Source organism: Lissotriton helveticus, chromosome 9, assembly GCF_964261635.1.
Source record: "Lissotriton helveticus chromosome 9, aLisHel1.1, whole genome shotgun sequence".
NCBI lineage: Eukaryota > Metazoa > Chordata > Amphibia > Caudata > Salamandridae > Lissotriton > Lissotriton helveticus.
Genome location: NC_136070.1, coordinates 1,064,517,461 through 1,064,543,040, shown reverse-complemented (window position 1 = coordinate 1,064,543,040; position 25,580 = coordinate 1,064,517,461). Strand labels below are relative to the sequence as shown.

The 25,580-nt window shown below is 44.8% G+C and overlaps 2 protein-coding genes across 2 annotated transcripts in view; both read left to right on the top strand.

Annotated features, from left to right (window-relative positions):
- The window catches only part of MKRN2OS (MKRN2 opposite strand), a 32,202-nt gene extending 12,627 nt beyond the window's left edge, over positions 1-19,575 (top strand). The window contains exons 3-4 of the mRNA XM_078661421.1: positions 9,122-9,284; positions 19,049-19,575. Of these exons, the coding sequence (XP_078517547.1) occupies positions 9,122-9,284; positions 19,049-19,304 (419 nt within the window). The 3' untranslated portion in view covers positions 19,305-19,575. The remainder of the gene's footprint in view (positions 1-9,121; positions 9,285-19,048) is intronic.
- Positions 19,576-20,577: 1,002 nt separating this feature from the next.
- Positions 20,578-22,684, top strand: LOC144782200 (t-SNARE domain-containing protein 1-like). Its single transcript, XM_078661420.1, has 2 exons — positions 20,578-21,257; positions 21,544-22,684. The coding sequence occupies exons 1-2, from the start codon at positions 20,831-20,833 to the stop codon at positions 21,774-21,776; spliced, it is 660 nt and encodes a 219-aa protein (XP_078517546.1). The 5' UTR covers positions 20,578-20,830; the 3' UTR covers positions 21,777-22,684.
- The last annotated feature ends 2,896 nt before the right edge of the window (positions 22,685-25,580 follow it).

The window sequence follows — 25,580 nt, the reverse complement described above, 5'->3', positions numbered from 1 at the left end:
TACCATCGCCTAGAGGACCTGTTGACTGATCTTTCTAAACGTAAACTTACTCAGCAGCACCTTGGCTTTACAAGTGGCCTCACAAATGAACAGTGGTATTATATGCTTATTTGCTAATGGGAATTCTTGTGAAATCCAGTGAAATGGACATATTACTGACTCATAGTATAAAAATGATATATCTTCAGTCAGAGTTATTTGGATTGGTTTCTTCTTCTTAAGCCCATGTTTCCCACTATCTTGTACCTAACTGAGAAACCAATCCCATATGGTCCGTGGTACAGACCTGAAAGTCTCACAATAGGAGTAGTTAAACACCCTGAGTCACTGTGCTGGAAAGGCTATATGTGTGTGTGTATATGGGTGGGGCTGTCTCTAATAGAAAGGAAGCATGAATAGGTAATCTTCTTATGAGACTGACTGTTCAAGTCAAGACTGTTTTTTTCAGGCTTCCTCACTATCAGCGTGTGCATTAAAATAAAGACATGAGGATGGCATCACACCAGTGGTGTGTGGAATTAAGCAGATGGCTTGCTCTCCTTGCACAAAAAGGTATTGCACCCATGTTATGCCCTTGCTCCTCACGTAAAGCAAAGGCACTCTAGTTCCCCATGCCAACTCTTAGGGGTCTCATTCATCTTAAATAGTGGTGTGTATAGAAGTTCAGTGAGGCAGGAGTAAGAACAGTTGAGCTGGAGTGAGGAGCTGTGTCTCCTGTGTTTCTGTGTAAGTTCACCAATCATTTAAGTTTTCCAGAGTTTCTTGGTCAGGAACTGTATGCTTTCGTACCTGTCTGTGTGCTAGGTTTGGGAAACTGAAATGTCCCCCAAACAGAGCAGAATCTTTCCCTACACCTCATCTCATCCACTGGAATTGGTATCCTAAAGAGTGGTGACCTACCACGCAGCAATATTTGCTGCATCAGGTAGTCCATAAGGGTGGCTATGTCGCTATATCCATTATGGACTGAAGAAATCTGCCTGTCAGTGGCTCAAGCAAATTTAGTGTTGGTCAGTGTAGGCCTTAGGTCTCCAAGGGTCCTGCCTTTTTTCTCTGTGGAAGCCCATGCCAGATCAAGGCTCACCGGGAGAGATCAGGCTTCCTCAACCATTGCTGGGTAGGAGGCAGGGGAAAAAGCCCTTTTTGGAAATGGCCTTCTTGCTGGGCCCCCCGCCCCCCAAACTTTTTGACTTGCTCCTCCACTTTTTCTGACCTCGTTTTTGTTGGCATTAGCACTCTGTGCACTTTACCACTGCTAACCAGTGCTAAAGTGTTTGTGCTGTCTCCTTAAAACATGGCAACATTGGCTCATACCCAATTGGCATATTTAATTTACTTATAAGTCCCTAGTAAAGTGCACTACATGTGCCCAGGGCCTGTAAATTAAATGCTACTAGTGGGCCTCCGGCACTGGTTGTGCCACCCACTTAGGTAGCAATCTTAACAAATCTCAGGCCTGCTATTGCAGAGCCTGTGTGTGCAGATTTACACTGTCATGTTGACGTGGCAAACCACCCTTTTGCCATACCCAAATCTTCCCTTTTTATACATATAAGTCCCCCTAAGGAAGGCACTGGACAACCCAGAGGACAGGGTGCAACTTGATTAAAAGGCAGGACATTAACTTTTACGTTTTACATTTCCTGGTAGTGAAAAACTCTGTCTTTTTTCACTACAGCAAGGCCTATCTCTTCCATCAGATAACATTGGAAGCACCTTATTACATCCTATAAGTGTAACTCACAATATTTAAAATCCCAATGTATGGTGAAGTCTGATTTTAAATTACAATTCTGCAAATGCTACTTTTAGAAAGTTGTTATTTTCTTACTTTAGCCATTTGGTGCCTGCTGGCTGTCTCTGACCACTTGTCTGGGGTGGGTGACAGCTGGACTTTGCGTATTGCCCCTAGACAGTCACACACAATTGGTGCTTAGGTGTGACTTGAAGGATCATCCAGGCTGTGTCCTGTCCCCACACAAAGGTCCTCATATTCCCTTTTGTGAGTTAAGGAGCCAGGGCCGTAAGGGCAGGACCTTTGTGCACTTCAAAGGCCTGTCTTTGACCTGTCCCCCACTTCAAAGGCCCAACTGTGTATACGTACTGGACCTCTGACACCACCAACTCAGTACTCTTCTGGACCTGTGAAGACTCTGCTAGGAAGAGAGACTGCTGTGATGCCGAAGGACTGCTGCATTGTTGTACTGCTGTTTTGCTGGACTCCTGCCTTGCCGTGCTGCCTGCTGTTCCACTGCCTGGGTGACCTGTCTCACTTGAACTCTGTGGGACTCAAAGGGCTTGATGGCTGGCCTCCTGATTTGAAGTCTCCGGGTCATAAAATACTTCCAACCTACCTGCTTCTGCACCTGGACACTGCCCTCTATGAGTCTGCCCTGCCAAGTGATGGACCATTGGAAGTGGGCCTAAGGTGCCTGCTCCAACAAACCCCATGCATCCACTGTCGAACCGGCACATTGCTGCCGTTGGGTGGATCAGACCCGGTGCATCGCTTCTGTTGTGTGGACCAGAACCAGTGCATTGCCTCTGCTGCATGGATAGTGTCATCCTTGACAAAGATCCCTCAAACATAATGTAAGCTCCCCAATTACAGAGCTCGAAGTGCACTGACTATTAAATGAAAATGTACTTTACATGAATTCGATCATCCCAGAGGAAACCAGCATTATGTCAATGGACATTTAAGTGACTGGCAGGGTCCCTATAGCTTCAATTTTACTGAACAACTCTCTAGCAGTAGGTACCAAAATGGACAGGTCCTTTGTCTTTCTATTAACTTTATCCTCAGAAGTATTATAATTATTTCCATAAATATTATGTATTGAGTCCAGTACAAACCCTTGAGTCTGGTCCTCTTTTCCAGGCTACCTTAATTTAAGGCACTAAAGGTGGTGAAAAGTGGAATTCACCTTGGGTTAGCCGGGATGCCAGTACTATTCAGAATTATATGTTCATCTGTGCCCAACTCGGGCACCTGTCTTTGTTATGTATCCTAGTTGGTAAGGATATTTCATCTTAAACACCCTGAGAACACATAGAAATATGTGGGCGGTGGTATGCTCTGAGGAGCCCTCACTTTGTCAGAAAGACCATTGTGTCCAGAACAGGTCCCCAATGTTAGTGGGAGCAGAAAGCAGACTTATATCACAGAACAGTTCAGTCAAGAGTGGCTCCATGAGCGTTTGGCAATTAGTAGATAGGGTGCTTCTTTGGAAATCACATTGGCATTGCCCTTTCTGCTTGCTATCATCAGCGTTCCAAGTTCAGTTGTATTCTAATGGGGATAACTCACTCCATCGTTAGACCTTAAAACTTCCAGAATCAGGGTTCAGGTCTAACAAAGTATAAATCGGGCTAGTGAAAAAATACTCCTACTCTTCACAATTTCTCTTGTGGTTAGTTAGCATGTGGTAGTGTTACTGCCTGTTGTCTTGATGCTCCATGTGATGTTCCTCTTGTATTGATGTTTCATCTGTGTTGCAGTGTAGGCCCAAGATTGTAATGCATCAGGGTTTTGGTAATCAGCAGGCATATTCTGTTAAAAGCATCTTTATGATAGAAAAAGTCTGTAATTTCCAGAAGCTTGGAGCATGCATGTGTGGTATAAAAACATCTAAAAAACAGATAATTTGTAAGGCCTGGACAGGTAGCTTGATCATAGTAGGGTATAGTGCATCATTCATCGTATATGTGCCATGGACCTGTTCCCTAGCACCAGTGCAAACCCTAACTATAATTGGCAGTTTGATTGTGTGTTCAACAGGTCCTTCAAGAGTACATGAGAGCTGTGGAAGCCTTTTAAAAGACTTAAAAGACTAATTGCAACCCTATGTCAGCCTAACACCAGAACATACATACTCAAAATCTGATTGATTCCAGAGAGCAATGCACGTTCAAACAGAACATAGTATGGACGATGAGTGGCCTCAATTGAATTTAGAAAAGCTCTAACCGTCCCATTAAAATTTGGATTTTTAGTTTGTGAATTTAATAAAATATTTCAGAATTTGTGTATTAGTTTGATGAATGTTTGTTTCTGTAATTTTGTGTATTTTGTGGTTCAAATTATCGAAACTGCTTAGAACGTGGTTCCCTAATTTCAGTAATAGTTCAGTGGTCGTCGGCAGAGTTCAGTAATGATTAACTGGGGGTCAACACAAGTCAAAAGTTTAAAAACCACTGTCATAATGCATGATAAGCAGGTGTTCCTGTGTGATCCACTTTAACACAACGGATCACCCACACCCGAACCTCCTTATCACTGTCACAAGCCCAGTTTGCCAGCTGGCCAAACCAACTAGAACGCAGACTTTCCAGTACCTCTTAATGCAATAAGCTGTGCAATAAGCTAGCCACTTTGGACGAATCAGAGTTTAGAGCCTGACAGACGGTGAAAAGTTGCATGTTGTGTTTCATGAGAAAGGATCAACCACCGTCATACGGTAAGCATTGAAACAGAAAGAGGAATACATGGTCTTAGTTGGAGAAATAAATTGACTGAAAGAGCAGACACAAAGGAAGGAATGCTTGGTAAACAGGCTGTTAGGAAAACCTGGGGACGCAGCAAGCCATACCACGTGCCACAAACCTGGCAAAAAGACTACCGGACAAGCGGGTACATATAGTAGCCTCCCCAGAGATGTCTAGGGGCTCTCCTTACTAAGAGAATTAGCGGGTACACTGTTTTTTATGTTGCCTGGTTGTTGAGGCACCAAAGCCTCCAGGACCCGCAGTAATGGTTATTAACGAGTCGGGGCAGCCCGCTCTATGCAGCGATGTCAAGGGTCTTTTGTCAACAAGGGAGCCTCGGATACTTTGATTTTGACATAAATGCCCAACACAGGAAGCACAGAAGATACCGGGGATTATTTTTTTTGCTAGTCACTAACAAGTAAACAGTGGATTGTAAACAGCCACCAAATGCAGAGGGTTGATCCAAAACGTGATGACACATGACCAATGCGATGGCTTAAGGGGCATACCCTCCCTCCTGAGCAACGCAGGTGCTTAGCACTCCGAGTTCCATGTAGAACGAGGGCTTCCTTGCAATCTGATCTTCATTTCACCTAGATACAGACAGACTATAATTAAGGCTCCTTGGCTATCCGACCTAATGAAATGAAGGTCAGCAGCAAGGGAGCCTTCACTATCTTCATGATTATTTTCCTCTGTGAAACTTATTTTGTCTAGCATGGTAGCCTTCATTATACACTTGCCTTTTTGTTTGATGAAGAAACAGAAGCAGTCTTCCTTGCTAACTGCCCACTTCCGGCTCCTTAATTTTTGCTGTTTATGGGTCCGGGGTGAGGAGAAGAGAAGAGACCTTCCTCAAAGCAATTTCAGTGAGGAACATGCATGTTTATTTCTGGCACACAAATCGTGATTGTGCACCTCTAACTCTTACATTACTGTTTTTTGCCATGAAAAAAAGAGAAATGCTTGGCACCAGCAATAGTGCAATGAGGGGTGCTGCAGGCTTACATATAATTCGAGAAAAGCTCAGCTCTCTCAAGCCTCCCTGACGGCCATCTTAGGGACACGCTTTCTCGATGTGCAGAAAAGGGAAAGGCAGTAAGTAGGACGGTGAGGCTCACACTCTGGTTCGGACAACACATTAAAAAGAATTGCTGGTGTCAGTGAAAAAAATATTTGAAAAGTGGTTGCTTTCTATATAGTATCCATGTATGATATAAAGAACTATGGCATACGGTGTGGTTTAGTACACCTTCCAGATGTAAAATAGTCCCTCGTGCATTACAGTGGATTCACTTACTAGAATGCAAAATGATGCACTAAACAGCTAATGGCATGCGTTGAAAGATGTAAACTCCTCTCGCCTGGTTCACGATGTGTTTGGCAAAGTCTCAAAGTAATGGTTGAAGGTGACACACCCAAAGAAGCCTTTAGCTGAAGGGGGGCTGACCAAAGCCCTTCTATGTACAACAATAGGTTTGCCGACAGCTACATTGTCAAGCCAACCCTAAACAGGAGTTCCAGTCCACATTCATGAGAAGAGACCTCCGGCTCTCAAAAAAAACCAACTGGTGAACATAAAGAGTATTGGCAAAGCCAGTAGGTCTGGCTTTATTTCGGTAACACATGCTGACACAAGTCTGCAGAAATGTATTGAAAATTAAAGCCAGGTCTATTTACTTATAAGCAATAACAATTCCCAACAGGTGTCAGTTTAAGGCAGTTAAACGATGTATGCAATCAGCATTACATGAACAAGAGACAAGGAGGCTCGAAAAGTTTAAAAGCTTGTTATTCACCAATTCGAAGAAGGGTGTTTCACATGGCAATACAGTTAAACAGCACTGTACAGAGGAAATCATGTGACAACCCGGAGGCACTTGGTGAATGGTGATATATACAATTAGTGAAGGTGCAAGTGCTGGAGGTGAACAGCGTGGACGGCGCAGAGTGACAAAGAAATAATACAGTGATGGCCCCACAGAATCAAGTTACAGTCACTTAAATCATGGTACAAACAATTTTACAGGAGCACAAAACGTAAAGTGTGCCATATAATTGTGCTGTGATGTCGACGGCGTTTCGATCCCCGTGAGTCGGGAGCCCTGCATTTACTGCTACCTGCCCGTATTTTGAGAGCCCTCATCGCCCCTGGCTGCCCTGCTTTATTCAGGCGCAGCCCCGCTGGTCCTGCTCACAGCGACATATTCACTATCAGACGCCGCAGCCTGAGCCACCGCCCGGTTTCCAGCCATTCACGCCTCATTGTTGGTGTATATAACACTGTCCTACTTCGACAACCCTGTCCTGATGACGATCCCGACTCAGGACTGTAACTTGATTCTGTGGAGCCATCACTGTATTATTTCTTTGTCACTCTGCGCCGTCCACGCTGTTCACCTCCAGCACTTGCACCTTCACCTTCACTAATTGTATATATCACCATTCACCAAGTGCCTCCGGGTTGTCACATAATTTCCTCTGTACAGTGCTGTTTAACTGTATTGCCATGTGAAACACCCTTCTTCGAATTGGTGAATAACAAGCTTTTAAACTTTTCGAGCCTCCTTGTCTCTTGTTCATGTAATGCTGATTGCATACATCGTTTAACTGCCTTAAACTGACACCTGTTGGGAATTGTTATTGCTTATACTACACACCCATCCCGACGTGGTCTATGGGTTTACTCCTGTTGTTCTTACACAAGGTCTATTTACTTGGCACATGTTTTGTGGTGGTGATAGTGTTAGTAAAATAGGTGATTCTATTGGAGGTGATGATTGTATTAGTGGTGGTGATTTGGGGTGGGTGTGTTATTGATGGTGTCGAATTAGTGGTGGTATGTAATTTGTGTAGTATTGGTAGTGGTCATATTACATTGGTGATGGTATGGCATTAGTGGTGGTGGAATGGCATTGGTGGCGATGGCGTGGGTGGTATTGGTGATGGTTGTGACATTGGTGGTAGTATTTGTATTGGTAGTTGCCCTTATGGTTGTATTTTGTGGTGTATGTTTTGGTGGTGATATTGTTATTGCATGTATGAAATAAAGAATTGAATATGACATGTGTGATGGCTGAGTACTTTTAAGAGGTAAAATAGTCTCACCTGCATTTTATTACAGGCATGCATAGGAATTATGCACCACACAATCTATTGCATAGACAAGCGAGCAATACTATTCTGGAAAGAGCCAAGATCTACTCTATGTACATTGTCAAACGGGCGAAGCTGTCTGTAGCCAGGCCTAAATGGATCCCAATAGAATATATGTAGAATGAAAAGGAATTACACCAATATCTTTAGTAAGAACATAAAATGCTCTTCCAGAAACATTGTCTTTGGTCTGTCTTAAAAACAACAGCAGTTTTGAATTCTAAGTCATGCTTTTAGAGTTTTTTATGCAGTCTGTGGATACTGAATGACTTGCACACTAAAGTGCATCAGGCCAGTGCACTGAACTGCTTTAACAAATGCTTTGGTGTACACATATTAAAGAATAATAATAAAATATTTCTGTTACTTAGCCCTTCACCCATGCAAGGTTGTTAAGCTCTGAGTTTACATTTTCTAATTTCCATCCCAATGTGGCCTACACTATCTAGAAAGTATGTCATGTAGATATGTTGAAAATATATCATGGCTCCAGCTCTCATAGTTTGTAAGTTCAATAGTGATATCATTCTTGCAAGTTCTCTCCTCGTACCAAATAAATACCCTTTTTACTGGATAACATGGTACTACGTTTACGTTTTAGGTCTCGCTTGAAACAGGGGTTGTGCTGCCGCTTGCAAGACATTTAGTTAGCCTACAGTGGGCTTAAAGCTCTCCTACTGCTTACTATGAATCTGCTTCATTGTCACTCGTTTGCTTGCTTCCGATTTGTTAACCTTTGTGGGCTTCACATTCTCTTCTTGTGTTTGGCCCTGCCCTCAAGCATGGCAAAAGTCTTTGTGTCCATCCACTGCTTACATTATGGCAGCTATTTTTTCTTTTTGCTGAAGCACTCCATGCAAGTGTTGGCTGCTTGTTTCCAAGCCCTCGCACACCTTTCCTCATTTCTCTTTTTTCAGCCTTCTTCATTTCACTTTTTTTTTACTTTCAGCTGTGCTTCGGTACAACATAGCTATTAAAACACTGACAAAGCCAATAGCTCTCGTGAGACTTTTTGGCTTTGCCACTGCTTGTTTTATTAGTTAAGTACAGGAGACGCTTTGAAGTTCCCCATCCAATTGTTATTTTAGTTCTCTGCTGCAGTGGCAGCAGAATTCGTAATGAGTAACACATCCACAATACATTGTTTATCTAGACTGAAAGGAATGCAACCTGACCCTACATAGTCAGTAACTGATGCTGAAACGTCTAACATTTAACAAAACTAAGTGGTGAAGTCATTCATCACCTTTTATTACACAAGCTTTAACGGTCAGGGGCTTCCTGCGGTCACTGCAGTATAGTCATTCTGTCTGCCCCAACATGCTATTGTTTATGTGAGGTTTTCATCAATTATACATCAGAAAGTCTCTATTTCAGAAGGGAAGTTAAAGACCTTGCAATTTACTATGGACTGCCTACTAACAACAGGAGCGTTGACATACAATCCATATTTTCTTTTTGTTCTTGGTGCCAGGGATTGTGTACAATTACAACGAAGCTGGTGTTCACAGAGAGGAATGGGGCTGGGAGCAGTGTGTGGGAGTTCCGCTCCTCCAGCCTGACATGTATGGCCTTATCAACCAATGGGACAAGTACCTGGAGGACTTCTCTATCGCAGAGACCTGGCTTCCTCACAGGTACGTAGTGGGAATTATTAGGAAATTATTTACTGTAGGCGTGTCTAGTGTGACTAGTGGTTCACCCAAGCAGAAAGCAGAAAATATGATAAAATGGTAAATAAACCATGTTATGTTTCATGGTGGAGCCCCCCCCCAGCTAAATGTTACCTGCTCTACTATGCAGGATTAAAGGAGATTTCTTTTGTCATTGGTGGTGACCAGTGGGGTGAGACTAGCTTGTCTGATGTTAGTGTTCTGGATCAGGGGATGATTTGACCTGGTGTGTGCCTGTCGAAACAATTTACAGGCCACCCCACCACCAACAACATGGCATTGATACAGAAGAAGCTAAACTTGCCACTCAGTTGGTTAAAAGGAGAACAGCATGGTTACAGTTACAATTACACCACTGCTATCTGCCTAGTTGAGTGAGGTTATATATCTGTACTCGGATGAGGAACTACCACTTCATTTTCACCAAGGTCCATTCCATATTTCAATGTACAGCAAATTCGATTTTACTCAAGGTATTCCATGAACTGTGCAAGCCCTATCTACCCTCCTTCTTAACTTCCTGGGGGTTCACTCTCCTTTCGCTCCCCACAGACCATAGAGACAGAGGAAAACATGAATGAGGTGCAGTCATTCATGGTAACTGGTATGAAGATCAATTTCCTCAAAACCTCCTGGGTGCACCAAAATGCAGTCAAACCTTTAGTCCATGTATAAGAGTTGAGCATTGGCTCGGTCTTCATCCATGACTGACATCCTTCAGGAACAGAGGTAGGACTAGTATGACCAAGGGGAATCTGTCCACTGCTGGCGTGAGTCTGTGTAGTGCTGGCTTGCTCAGCTTTTAGCTCCCTCAAAACCTTTTCCCCTCTCCCACAGGACGTGCCCATTAAGAGTCTTTTCCCAACTCTCACTTTTTCTTAAGAACATTTTAGTTTCAAGCATGCAGGAGTCCTTTGCTAGGTGAGTGGGATGAAAGAGGGTTTTATGGGTGGCAGAGGAAGATGTGGGAGGAGGGAGCATTACATGCCCACTCTTAGGACGATTTTACGAGCCAAAGTTTTTGGCTAGGGTAATGAAATCTAGTGTTCTGCACCTGAGAAATCTACATGCGGGAACACAGGCCATCTCATAATTATGCAGAGCGGAATTTCACAAGAAATGTCTGGTAAGTCTGACAGAAAACTGAAATCCTTAATGTTCACCACACTTGTTAATCCCCCCAAAGTTTACCAGGAGAAAAATGGCAATTAAATACTGGACACGAGGATTATGTAATGATAACCACCAAAATATGCACGTTGCGCCACATTTTGCTGGCAAAACTTCGAAGACTGCATACTTTTTGCATCTATTAATTTCAAAAGCCTCGATGTTGTATTTTGTTGGGTGCCATAATTATCAGCGGTGCAGGATAAAAACACCGAGTGCTTATTGATACTATATGTTCCTGGGCTGTGTTCACTCAAACTGGGCACTTGCCCACTTTAAAGGTCCAGACGAAGGCCACCACAAGATCTCTGATTTTCACAGCACGTTATTGTGTTTCTCAGGAGTTGTGAGCATTTCAAATTTCTGAAAGCGTGTCCGATTTGCCCCCGCGTTGAAGGATTCATGTCGAGTCCTGGAGATGGCCTGATATATTGCGAAGAGAAATGTCCTAAAAGGCAGCTCTGCTTACAGAGTAAGTGACCGGAAGGGTCTGGGCAAACCAGACGCATACATTGATAGCACTAAACCTGCTGTCCTTTCCCAGAATTTGATCTTCCTGGAGACCTCTGGAGGTTATTATAAACTAGGACATTGAGGAATCAGTGTTCGTAGTAAGCGGGTGTTTCTGATTCCGGCAATCTGGATTTGCCTATCTCTACCATCATGAACTTCAGGGCCATTCAAAGGGTACAAAAGGCCCTAAGGCTAAATGGGCTATACTGTCCCCAATCTGGTGATAAAACAGCAATAAGTGTCGTGCAGTGATCTTCTTACACACCTGGACCATGGTGCTCCTTCACCTGCTGCTGTGGTGTGTAGGTACACACATGACTACTTTCATTACTGTGCATCTGCCTCGAGGTTGTGTCCATGATGGCCATGTCTTAAAGACCTTGTTACAAGGTGCATGTAATGCACTACAGATGCGATCACTTAAATAACTTTGTCGAAGTTTCCTTTACATACCCACAGGTGCTGAACCATTTTCTTTAGAAATACTGCCTGTGCCCAAAGCTGGTGGAGTCATTGTTTGACCATATCACAATGAAGATTAACATTGGAAACTGTTTGGAGCAGGACTAAAATGTACAAGCTTTTTTATTCCTAATTAGGTGCATTTTTATTAACTAATAAAAATGGAGTAGATAAAAGAGCACTTGCATGAGATTAGGTAATACCCAAAACTATGTGGCACTGCCGTATATCCGTTCGAAATTGGGTTTCTGGTGGCAGAGGTATGCACCCTGTCGAAGCAGGAACCACAATCCTGGTCGGGGTAAGTCAGTAACACTCTCTAAATTAACCTGTGCTCGCCCTCTGGTAGCTTGGCACAGAGCAGTCCAGCTCAACTAAGAGGCAATGTGTAAACAATACACAGTAGCACTGTGAAAACACCACAAAATGACTCTGTGCCAGTTTAGAAAGTAGAGAATAGTTTTAGTTTTTTTCAAAATGGGGTATTGCTATGAGGGGATATGACTAGAATGTATATCTCTGCTTGGCTGGTACTCATTGATTCTATTGTTTTGATAACTGGGACCGGTGATATACAGGGCCCTGTGTGCTAAAGTGAGTGCTTTAAAAATGATCTTTGTATTGATAGGGAGCCAGTGCAGTTTGGTACAGTAGGTTGAAGTGGGGGTACCTTTTTGCAAATTAAAGAGGATGCGCGGTCGTATTTTGGACCACTTGTAGTTGCCGGATTAAATATGCAGGTTAAACCAGGTACAAGGCGTTCGCGTAGTCCAGCCAAGAGAGTATCGTAGCTCCAACTACGGTTTTGCGGGCTTCTCATGGAGGAAGGCGAGGAATTTCCTGAGAGCCTTGAGAATCCACAGATAACCTGTACATTTTGTTTTTCACAGTCAGGTTGTTCCCTGTCTCAATATCATGGGTGTACCATGTAGTTACTCCTGGGGTATGTGAGAACAGAGATGCAAACTGTCCCAGCAACAGGTGGCAGTCTCTCTGGTGATCTAGGATCAAGGTAGAGTAGAAGCTCGCACCCTCCACTGACCCACCCTGCTCCTTGGAAGAAAGAAGGTCGTGGAGAGGTTCATTCTCCTCTTCTGTACCATCATCATTGACCAAGAGCATGGTAAGCTCTGACCTCTCAAAGTGAGGCTTACCGCGATTGACACAAAGGATTCCTGAAGGGTTCCTGGAAGTCTTGAGGTCCAACAAGTAGGTGACATCTCTCTTGCGCTCCTTCACTTCATAAGGCCAGACCAACGGTCTTGCAGGGCCTGGGGCTCTACAGGCTTCATTACCCACACTTCATGACCAGGTTGAAACTTACCCTGAGTGGTATTCTAGCCATACCACCATTTCATGTCCTCCTAGCTAGCTTGCACGGTCTCCTGTGTGAGTTTCTGAAAGTGGGCTGTCTGGTTGCAGAATGGCAGCATGTAATAATAATAAAGGAATTTGTAAAGCGCATGGTTACACCATCTCGGCGTGTCCCCGCTCTGGGTGAGCGGAACTAACTACATCCTGCTGGGGGGACTTCTTGGGAGCTTGTTCCCGATCTTCCTTAACAACACTAGGAGCTCCTCTCACAGGGTGCATGTACAGAAGCTCAAAAGGGCTGAAGCCAACCCCCTTCAGTTGTTCCTCAATGTAGGGGAATAAAATACATGGCATGAGGACATCTCACTTACAACTTATAGGTTCGGGTTGAACCATAATCATGCCTTTGACGGTACGGTTGAACCTTTCAACCAACCCATTGGTTTGGGAGTGATAAGGAGTGGAGAACTTGTAGGTTACCCTACACTCCTTCCACATGGCCTTCATGTACCCAGACATGTAGTTGGTACCCTGGTCAGATACCTCATTGGAGAAACCCATGCGGGTGAGGATCCCCATCATTACCCTTGCAGGCACAGTCACAGTCCTCAGAGGGATAGCTTCTGAGTACTGGGTGGCATAGCTCATCAAAACTAGAACAAATCTGTTGCCCGTGGCTGACTTGGAATCCAGAGCCCCCACAATGTTGATGCCAACCCGCTCAAAAGGGAGGCTAGCCACTGGGAAAGGTTGTAGGTGGGCTTTGCACTTCCCTCCTAACTTGCCACGTTCCTGGCAGGAGGACAGGACCTGCAGAATGCATCTGAGGCCTTCCTCATTTGAGGCCAAAAGAAGTGGGTGGCAAGGTTGTCAAGGGTCTTGTCTTTCCCCAAATGACCTGCCAGTGGCACATTAGGAGCCAGACCCTGTAGGAAGGCACTGATGCACTGGGGTGCCACCAACACGCATGTTGTACTAGGCTCAGGAGCCTTAGGCTCACTATACAGGAGACCATTCTCCCAACAAATCAGGTGCCTGTCAGAGGCGTCACAAGCTGCCTGGCTCCCAGCCTGCTGCCAAAGACTCTCAAGGTTAGGACACTCCTTCTGTGCCTTGCAGAACTCCTCCCTGTGGGACCTTCTTCCTGCTGACAGTTGGACAGCTCAGGCAGAATCCTCAGATTGGCCACAACCTCCCCTGTAGGTACCAGGGCGTCCCCTCCAGCATCCACCTCCTTTCGGACAGTGGAAGTTTCATGAGCAGGTTTCCTCTGCCCCTTACCCTTATTCTTCTTGGCAGGCACCTAGGCCATTCTTCCAGGCTCCTGGTCTTCTTGACCAGCCTCCTGGGCTGCCATGGACTGTGTGGTTGGGCACACCCACTCAGGCAACCCCAACATCTCCAAGTGTGACCGTAGCTCCTCCTCCTTCGAGGCGGTATGTGGGAATAGTTTCAGACTTTACCTAAACATCTGCATGCACTTCTCTGAGGTCATACCATAATTCCTGATTAGGGCTTCCTTCATTGGGATAACTCCTATTGTCACTCCCTTCTAGGGCCAGTGGGGTGTTCCTCCCCTCAGTAGGGATATGCTTCAACAGAATAGCCCACCAATCTCCCTCAAGCATCTTGTGCATCTGCAAAACAATCTCATACGCCTTAAACCACCTGTCTATGTCATCTCCCAAATTATAATCAGACAATAAACCCCTTGGGTATGTGTACTTTCTTTTCAGAGGACACTGAAGAAATGCTGCCAACCTCTTGGCTGGAGTCGGCCCTCTTGGCCTTTATGCCCAGCTCTCTCAGGCTCACCTCTTAAGCCAATCTCTTTTCTCCTCCAACTTGAACTTAGCAAGCTCCAATCTTAGTTTTCTCTCCTCCCGCCTGTCCTCCAGCTCCTCTGGTGACAGGCCTCTGGACGGTACACTGCTTCCTGCCTTGAGGGGAACCATCTCTCCTTTCAGGCTGTTGGCCCCCTGCCCCACAGGCAGTCCCAGATTCTCCAGTGAAACCTGGTTCAGTTTCTCATCCTCCTCCTTTGGGGCCCCAGGTACTGCATCACAAGCGTCTATCCAGGCCCACAGTGCTTTTGGCAGTGTCACCTTCTTAGCGAAGCCTTTAGTAGAAAGCTCAAACCCCTTGCAGAAATCCTTGTGCTAGGCCAAAGTGTAGGTCTCCATCTTGGCCAGCTCAAAATCCATTTTTGCAGGTGCAGATGCTGCTTCTCCCAAGCAGTGATTTTTGGGAAAAAAATGCTAATGAGGGAGGATTTAAAAAGGTTTTAAGTGGTCTGAAGTATGGATAGTAGTGTACACCAATCACTGTATGCACTGCACAAATACAAGCCCTACCCTCACTGCTGATCACTATTGTTAGAAATTGGGTTTCTGATTGGCAGAGGTATGCACCCTGTGCAAGAAGGAACCACAATCCTAGTCAGGATAAGTCAGTAACACACTCTAAAACGCTGTTCACCCTCTGGTAGCTTGGCACAGACCAGTCAGGCTAAACTAAGAGACAATGTGTAAAGTATATGTGCTCACAACACACAGTAACACATTAAAAACATTGCAAAATATTCCACACCACATTAGAAGAACATAGAACCAAAACAACAAAAATGTAATAAGCAGAAGTCAAAATTCAAATTTTGACAGAATAAACTGTTTTATAGTGCTCAGAAACAAATCGCGCCAATAGTGGCTATGTGCTCAAGCTTGATCACTGCAAATCCAAAACTTCAAGCCAATCACGGTGACGCATGGGTCAGGTACAGAGACCCACCTTGGCCCGCTGAACAGTACCTTGGATGCATCGACACCTAGAGCGGTGTGTGGAGATAAGGAGGAGAAGCGTCACTGTCTAACCTGCAGAAGAGGCAATGCATCGGTACCAAGCTGTGCAAATTCAAGGATGCATCGAGAGTCAAGATGCGATGGACATCGGGGTGATGCATCATTGTCGAACCACTGGGCTGTAGGTGATGCATGCAGCACAAAGTAATGTGTTAGCGCCAAGCCACACATTCAGATGCATCAGGGATGATGCGTCGCTCTTTAAGCGTTGCGGTGTTTGCGGTTAGTGCAGCAGTGACAATGCGTCAGTGTCGATAGAAATGCACCGGTTCCGATCAGCATGTCGTCATCCATGCTTGGGTTTTCTGTGTTGCCCCACTGAAAACTCACGTTCAAGGGCCCAGGACTAGATAGGGACACCTTGGCAGTACAGGGCTCTCAGTAGACTTAGAGTCCAGGTGCTGATTGCAGGGTGAAGTCTTTGATATCCCTGAGACTTCAGAAACAGGAAGCAAGCCAACAAGCCCTTGGAGATTCTACGTTTCTGGGATGTAGAGATCCAGGCCAGCCCTTCTCATTCTCAGACAAGATGCAGCAGGCCAACACAGCAAAGCAGTTCAGTGAAGTGGCAGTCCCTCCTGACAGCAACGCAGTCCTTTTTTTCTGGTAGAATGTCGTTAGTTCCAGAATTGTTCTGATTTGGTTTTGTCAGAGGTCCAGTACTTATACCCGGGTTGGGACTTTGAAGTAGGGAGACTTCAAAGAGATGCTTTGGAGTGCACAAGACCCTGCCTACCCTGCCTGTCCTGCCCTGGCTCTAGACTCACTCCAGGAGGCTACGCAATCCTTTGTGTGGGGACAGGACACAGCTCTTTCAGGTATAAAGTGCCAGCTCCCCTCTCCCACCCTGCTCAGGATGACCCATCAACATGCAGATGGTTACTCAGTCACACCTACCCTTCCTTTGTGTGTGGCTATCTATACGTAATGCAGGAAGCCAGCTGTCACCCACCCTAGACGTGTATTCCAGAGACAGGCAGAAAGCACCTAATGATTTAGGCAGGTAAATGTCAACTTTCTACAGGTGGCATTTTCAGAACTGCAATTTAAAAAGCAACTTCACTATCAGCTGTGTTTTTAAATAGTGAGTCCAGAGAAATCAAATTTGGGGGTCCTATCTCTTCTTAATTGGAAATTACACGTGTAAAATGTAATAAAGTAATCCCAATGTTATCATATGGGAGAGATAGACCTTGCAGTAGTGAAAAACAAATGTACGATTATTTTACTATCAGTGCATGTCCTACAGCCAGCCCATGGGCTATCCACGGCCTACCTTAGGGATGACCTATATGTAATAAAAAAGGAAGGTTTGGGCCTGGCAAGTAGGTTAACTTGCCAGGTTGACATGGCAGTATAAAGCTGCACACACATGCTCTGCAATGGAAAGCCTGAGACATGTTTAAAATGCTACTTAGGTGGGTGGCACAATCAGTGCTTCATTCCCACTAGTAGCATTTCATTTACAGGCCCTCTGCACCTGTAGTGCACTTTACTAGAGACTTGTAGGTAAATTAAGTATGCCAGTTATGGATATGCCAATTTGACCATGTTTTAAGTAAAGAACACATGCACTTTAGTACTGGTTAACAGTGGTAAAGTGCACAGATTCCAAAAGCTAGCCAAAATGAAGTCAGCAGAAGTCAAGAACGGGAAGTCAGAAGACAATAAATTAGGGGAAACCACACCAAGGATGCCAGGTCGAACAGCATAATTTCTATGAGTACTCCATTAGTCCTTTGCTAGTGGCACAACTGTAGTTGTGCATTCTTATTGTTTCTTCCACACTCCTACATTTTCATTACTACATAGTCGTCTGAATTTGAAATGCAGTGTTTCCGTAAAGGTTCTTAGTCAAATAAGCTTTGAAGGGTAAATACACTGTTCATAAACTACGATTCATCTTTAAGAAAGCATTGTGTAGGGACTAAAGCCACTGATGGAGTGTCCATGTTACAATCTGGTCATTAGTTTCTCATTCTGGCTAACCCAATGTGTCTTCTTTGCAGGGGGCATTTCACTTGTCTCCTGACAAGTGCTGTGCATGATATTTTGTATGTTGCACTCAAAAGAGTGTGCTAGACACTCTTGGATAATGGGGGTACACACAAAATGGGACTGCTATTAACTTTGGTGACCTTCACACCAGTTGCCAGACATTATATCACTTAAGGTTGGTGGTGATTGGTTATAGTAGTGAGGTATACACCTTTCTTACCTGCACAACTTTGGGGTGACTGCCTACTGGTTTTCCCTCTGTAAATCCATATAAGTATGTGTCATGAAAAGGCCCAGTTTCCCACTATTATGTTTCAGGCACGAGAGTGCATGGATATGCAATAGGCAGGACACTCATGATGATGTGCCCCCTTTCAACCCCATGGTAATATTTATTGCCTACGGTTGTATGGTGCTCCATAGTTTATAGTGGTAGTCTCTTTCCTGCCTGTCTCTTGTGCTGTTTTTATCCATTGAAAGCAAGCGCATGTGTTGGGGTTTGAGTTCACATCCACTGAATGGAAAAGGAAGGGATTCTTTGTGCTTACCTGAAGTGGGCCATGCAAATTAAAGGCCTGCTTGTGGCATGAGAAGAGCAACACTTAAACAGAGACTCTATCTACGGGCACCCATAACACTGCACTCTTTGAGCAAGATCAAGAGCTGCCTGTTGATACCGAGATACTGAGTCCTATTCTGCTTTACAGACAATAACCAAGCAATAGCACCTGAATGACTTATGTCTTATGTATTTCAGTGAACATCTTCGAGTTCTTCTGCAGCTGGTTTCTATGGTGCTGTGGTCCACCTAAAAGGAATATGCACTTTGACGTGATTGGGTCTAACAAGTTTGTTTCTTATACCCAGCCTTACAAATAGATTCGCTAATTAGCTACTTTTCTAGAGCTGGTCTCCATGTCTCCTATTTATGCTTTGTGAGGCATCTGATTTATTGTTTTCACGTTCAGCCACATTTCTGTGTAGATCAGAGTGCTGTATATAGTTTGGCACAACCGTATACCCTTTCAGTCCAATATTCATATGAATTAATTTTAACTATGTAGTATCTGTTGTTCAATTCCTTCCATATATTAATCTCATTCTGCAGATATTCTTAAATGTGGCAGTGTAGGCAGTGGTTACAGAATCCGTCAGTACTTGTGGGGTAGGATTAAATTAATCATATTGGTGGGATGGGTTTACCAACCATGGAGAACTGTAGTGAAAGGTAGGGGACAGTCAGTGGAAACCTTAAGGTATGGATCTGTAGTGGGGTACTTGAAGACTAAGAAAGAGAAGGTTATAGGAGCTAGCTATTGCCAAATGTTGTTTCCTTATTGATTCTAACACATTTTGACATACATTACTGGATTATTTTATATTGATATTGTATTTATTTATGCCTTCTTTCAGATATGAAGAAAACCAACACAACTGCTATACATATGCCCTTGCATTTGTGAACTGCTTGCTAGCTGCACAAGGGAAGACGCAAAAGCTGAGCAAAAATGAGTTCACTGAACAATTTGTGCTATCGCGGACAAGAAGAGCATCCAAATATATCACCATCTACCAAACCATACTGCATGATAACTTCTACATAATTGACACTCCTCGTGCCAAGCAGTTTAAAGGCTACTCAAATGCAACTGGCAATCTGTTGCAGTGAATTACAATAATGCCTCACAGAAAGAGGCAACAATCTGATTTTTGCATCCAGCAGATTATTAGTATAAGTCATTTTTGAGGGATTTGGCAAATGCATCCTCTCTTGTGATCTGCTTTCTGCTGGCAGTGTAAGTGACTAAGATACAGTATTGGCCCATGAAACTGGTTCTGCCATTTTAAATATCTTGACTGGGTAACGATGCTGCCTTGATGTCGTTTTCTAGTGGTCTTTCTAAACTCTCATCACAAATACATTTATTTTGATACTTTCATGTGTGACTCTTGCTAAGTTCTCTTTTCCTGGAAAACCAGCTTACCAGCTTTAAATGTTGCTCACTAACTGGTTTTAGATATTTTTGCCGGTCAATTGAAGTTGGAATTTCTACAGAAGATAGCAGTACCAAAGAACTGAGCAAAGATGCATATGAGACTACAACAGGACATAAAGGGCCAGATGTAGGTAATCTCAATGTACCTACTCTTAAATACCGAATCATACCGATTCGGTATTTAAGAATAGGTAAATGGGATGTAGGTAATTTTTCTTTGAAAATTACCTAATCGGTAAGTTTCGGTAATTACAGAATCGTATTTACCGATTCGGTAATTGCCATTCATTCCTATGGGTCTGGAGGCCCCTAGGAATGAATGCCAATTACTGAATCGGTAAATACCGATTCGGTAAAAGGGGGAAACATTGAAGGGTGGCAGGGTGTCACTTTGACACCCTGTTGCACCCCTCAATTGTGTATGGGTGCACATGTGGCACACATACATGCCCTAAGGGCATGTATGTCTGCCACATCGCACTGTTGGAAAAGCAAAAAAAATGCTTTTTCAAAGGTTTTCATTATTTACCACCAACTTGTAGTTGGTGGTAAATAACGAATCCTTAACTGAGGAATGCACCAACTTGAGTGCTCCCTACATCCTGGATTCGGTAATTTACCGAATCGGTATGTTAAGAATTCGGTATTTTACCGAATCCTTAAATTACAGATTCGGTAAAATACCGAGGGCCAGATGTAGGTAAATTCTGTTTTCCGACTCTTAAATACCGACTCATACTGAATCGGTATTTCAGAATCAGAAAACGGGATGTAGGAAAAAATTCAGAAAAAATTACCGATTCGGTAATTCTCGGAATATGTAATCGGTATTTACCAAATCGGTAAATGCCGATTCGGTAATACCCATTCATTCCTATGGTCCTCCTGGCCCATAGGAATGAATGGGAATTACCGAATCGGCATTTACCGATCCGGTATTTACCGATTCGGTAAATACCGAATCGGTAAATACCGAATGGGTAATTTGAAAAATAACCCATGTGAGCCTGTGAACCAATCAGGAACACCCACCACACCCCTCAATAAAGCCACAGAGGAACCAACCAATCAGATGCAGCCACCTCTCCCCAGTACCTGGGAGTCGCCACACCCATGCAGGTGCAGAGCAACTGAACTGTTTGGAGAGCAGGAGGATACAGAGAGGAGCTGGCTTCCCTGAGCATACCTGATCAGCAGAATGGAGTCCCAGGATGGCCAGAAGGATACAGCTGAGCGCAGGAGGAAAATCAAATTCAGTCCAGCAGAACTGCAGGTACTGGTTGAGGAGGTGGTGAAACACCACACCAAAGTCTTTGGAAAACAGTCTCTGCATGTTGCAGTGTCTGTCAAACGTAGCACCTGGCTTGACATCCAGTCCAAGGTCAATGCCATTGGGGTCTTAAACAGGGACATAGATGACCTTAAAAAAAGATGGTATGATCTGCGTATCATCACCAAGAAAAAACTTGCTGCACTGAGAAAAGAAGCTGGAGTCACAGGTTGGGGGAAAAACAGAGCCCCAAGACTGACAGACCTTGAGGAGCTGGTAGAATCCACCCTGGAGCCTGAAAGCATCCATGGGATTGGGGACGCTAACAGCTCTGCCAGAGATGCAAAGAAACAAGGTAAGATGCATGGACATTAATCCCCACCCATTTCCCTGTCCCCCTTCCCCACTGTGTGTGTCAGCATCACACTCCTGAACAGGTTTCACTTATGTCCAGCAATGCATCATGGGAGACGTAGTCATAGGTACATATATCAATGCAGTCACCATAGAATTCAGCAAGGCATGCCACACACTACTTCCAGCAGCTGATGAAGACTAGGCAATTGTGTGATAGAAGTGTGATTTAATCATGACACACAGGTGAACTACACCACTGACCCAATGTCCATATCTGTCCACAGGAGAGTCTTCGCGCAGTAAAGCACAGGAAAGGGAGGAGAGGGCACCGACAACTGAGAGGAGGGAGAAGACAAAAGAAAGAGCAGGTCATAGCGCTGTTCAGGAAGACAACACCACAGCGCAGGAAGCCACTACACCGGAGCGACCTACCACACCACAGCCTCAGTCACCTCTGTTGTTTGGGACACAAGAGTTGGAACCAGTCATCTGTGCTGGGAAGGGCAAGGAGGCTTGATGTGCCCCCTCTCAGGATTCTGCACACATCAGAAGAGGAAGATGATGAGGGTGTCATTCCAAGAAACCCATCTGTGGCTGACAACGCTGGGCAGCAGACTACCTCAGGAGCTGTGCGGGCCAGTGTCCGAGGCCGAAGGGCACGGGAGAGAGGCGAAGGCCAAGATGGAGAGGGGGTCTTCTGTGGTCTAGAGGCCACCATGGTAAAAGTCCAGCGCCTGCAGGCAAAGGCAATGTTAGCAGTGCACAGGCAGGTACGCAGTATAAATTGCAAGATGTCAAACATAGACCATGGCATTGGCAACATGACTGAGAGCATGCAGTCCATGGCAAAGGGGATGACAGACATGACACAGTGCATGAGTGCTCTGTGTGATAAATTAGATAGAGACCACTGTGAGAGGCGCAGAAATCGTTAGTATATGCGGCAACAGTCAAAAGCCTTGAACCGCTTTGCTACAGCAACCTCCCTGCTGTGCCGGTGTTCTGTCGCCATGCAGGATGCAATTGTGCACTGCTGCACGGATTTGTCAAGGGGGAATGGGGAGAGTCACCTCTGCTATAGAGCTGATGCTCACAAACCAAGCAGCCAATGCTGGAGACACAGGTGTCGGGGAAACAGAAGACTCCACAAGCAGGAGTGGCTCTAGCACTCCTGTCCCTGACATGCGAAAGAGCAGCAGGCGCCAATCTGGTGACCCGGGCACCACCGAAAGCGTTGAGACCCAGCCTCGTGCATCCCGCACTGTAGTGCGTGGGCGCAAACGTTGAACTTGTCCTCAACCCACAGGACAGGTCAAGGTGAGGTTAACTGTGACCACCCAGTCAGAAAAATAGACATTGTAGTTCCATGGTGTGGTATCATTTAAATGCTGTAGTGACAATTAAACTATGTACTTCAAAAACTAAGCCTGTCTGTGTCTCCTTACTTACTAAGAAATATCGGCGTGTGATCTCTGCCCGGCTCAGTCTCCCATCTGTTGCTGGTGCTGCTCCTGTTGCATAGGGCTCTGCCTGTTCTGTGTCATCATCAATGTCCTCATGATGTGTGAGCTCCACCTCTGTGGCAAGATTGTGCAACATGGCAAAGGTCGCTATCATTTTGCAGCTCAGGATTGGAGTATACTGGCGTGCACCTCCGCTCTTGTGGAGGCAGCGGAACCTGCTTTTAAGGAGTCCAAATGTGCGTTCAACAACGTTGCGAGTTGATCTGTGAGCCACATTGTAACGCCTCTCTCTCCTGGTAGATGGATTGAGGTAGGGGGTGAGCACGAAGGACCGCAGGGCATATGCGCTATCGCCTAGGTGGAAAAGAAAGTGCCATTAGTTACATTCTCATGATACATTCACCTGCTATAACTATCAAGGTGTGTCACAGTCATTTACCTAGCAGGTATCCTTCCCCAAAATCTCCAGCAACAAGGCGTGTGTATATCCCACTGTTCTGGAATATGTACGAATCGTGGGTACTCCCAGGGAATTTAGCCACAATGTCTGTAATGATGTTGCCAGCGTTGCATATCACCTGCACATTGATGGAGTGCGTTGACTTCCGGTTCCTGTATATGTGTTCTGTGGCTGCAGGTGGGCAGAGTGGGATGTGGGTGCCATCTATGCAGCCTATCACGTGAGGGAAGTGTGCCAGTTGATATAAATCAGTTTTGGTCTTCGCAAGTTCCGCAGGTGTGTCAGGGAACCGAATATAATGATGAATTCTGTGCATCATGGCCTCAAGGAACTTCCTAAAGAAACGGGACAGGCAGCTCTGGGACACACCACCTACTGCAGCAATCACACTCTGGTAACTACCAGAGGCAAGCAGGTGTAGGCTACACAGCACCTGCACATGGGGAGGGATGGCGTGCGCCCTTGGTGTTGGGTGATCCAGGAGTGGGTGCAGGTCCCTGATCAAGTCCAGGATGGTTCTGGGGTGTAGCCTGTACCTTTGCAGTATCTCTGGCTCAGTCAATTGGAAGAGTGTTATCCTCTGCCTGTACACTTGCTCCTCCCTTCTCCATACCCTCTCTCCTGCTGCCTGTAGCCGTAGCCGCCTTGCTATGACGTAGAATGCCGCCATTCTGATTACACTGTTCCATTTTGGGGCCTTATTTTATAGCCCGCACCTGGTTACCACCTGCTTTCAATCCATGGTAAATACTGACTCTTAAATACCTAATTTCATGAAATTCTGTATTTTTTTGGTTTCCTACATCTCCATTGACATTTTTTACCGTTTCTTATTTACCGATTCGGTAAATAAGAAATCGGTAACTATGAATTCGGTAAATTCCGATTCGGTAAAATACCGACTCATATTTACCGATTCGGTAGATTTTTTACTCCTACATCTCCTTTTCAATATACCGGTCGGTAACGGCCGAAATTACCGAATTTCGGCCGTTACCGACAGGGTATTTGGCAGCCTACATCTGGCCCGAATCCTTAAAAAATCCCACCTACATTGAAAAAGCCCAATACCGGTCGGTAACGGCCGAAATTCGGTAATTTCGGCCGTTACCGACCGGTATTGGCCAACCTACATCTGGCCCAAAGTCGTCTAGAGCTACAATACCTTAACACAATGAGAACCAAGGGTTTTATAATAAAACAAAATAGCAGCTATTCATAAACTATTGACCAAGATAATCATAAAACGGCCACTAAAGGGGAAAGAAGTGTCTGACCCTGAGCAAAGATAGGTGTGGTAAATATAAATCCATAATATTCGTAGCAAGACCAAAGAAAATATCAAAGAACTGTGGTTCCTTGTTGATCCATGCAACATTCTCTTCTGGGTATGAACAGGAAAAAACTGTCTTGTAGTCAGAGTCCGTAATAATTTAATTACCCTAGTTCATCAGCAGGACCTCAGCACTCTAGGTCCTCGTAACAACTACAGTCGGGTTTAGCAGTGTCCAATCATCTCATAACATAAGCCTGGGGACACTGTTATGCTGATTCTCCATTCCCCCTCCCATCCCCAAGAAGTGCCTGCATGCCAACCTGTTATCCATGAAGCTCCCTTCCTCCTTCAGCCTATAATCCCCACTTGAATTATTTGACCCTGCTTTACAATCCAGATATCAAAATCCACCTTCTCTCTCTAAAATCTCTGTGCACCCCAGAGGACCAGTCAAAGTATATCTCCTTGCTCATTTTCCCCTGCTCTTCTGTTCAGTTTGATAGCTGTGACCTTCGAGTGCCCCATCACAAGTAGTGGTGCAGTTTCCCAACACAGACCTGTCCCAGACCAATACATGTTGCCCTATGTGTCTTCCGCTATACTTACCTCAAACTCCAGCTATCCAGGTCAACCTCTGACATCACGACAGACTTACTTCTGAGTAAATATACTGCTTCAGTAGCAAAGTGCGAGCATAGATTAATTCCACAACTAAAGCACCTCATGAAACACAAGCCATTTGCAACAACATTATATACATGTCTCAATACAACTGCCAAGCACAAGAAAGAAAAAACAAATCACTTATTTATTTATTTATTATTTATTTAAGTAGCTTATACAGCGCGCAGCTACCCCCGAAGGGGTGTCCCGGCGCTAAAAACAGGAACTCACGACTAAAGAGGGGAAGCAGGAGGAATGAAGGACTAGAATCATGTTCTAGAGAAGAGCCACGTTTTTAATTTACTGCGGAAAAGGGATTCTGAAGGGCAAAACCTGAGGTCAAGTGGGAGGCAGTTCCATAGTTTAGCGGTCGTCACGCTGAACCCTCTGCCGCCCATTCTAGATCGTCGGAAGCGAGGTACAGTCAGGAGACGTAGATTATTGGATCTCAGAGTTCTC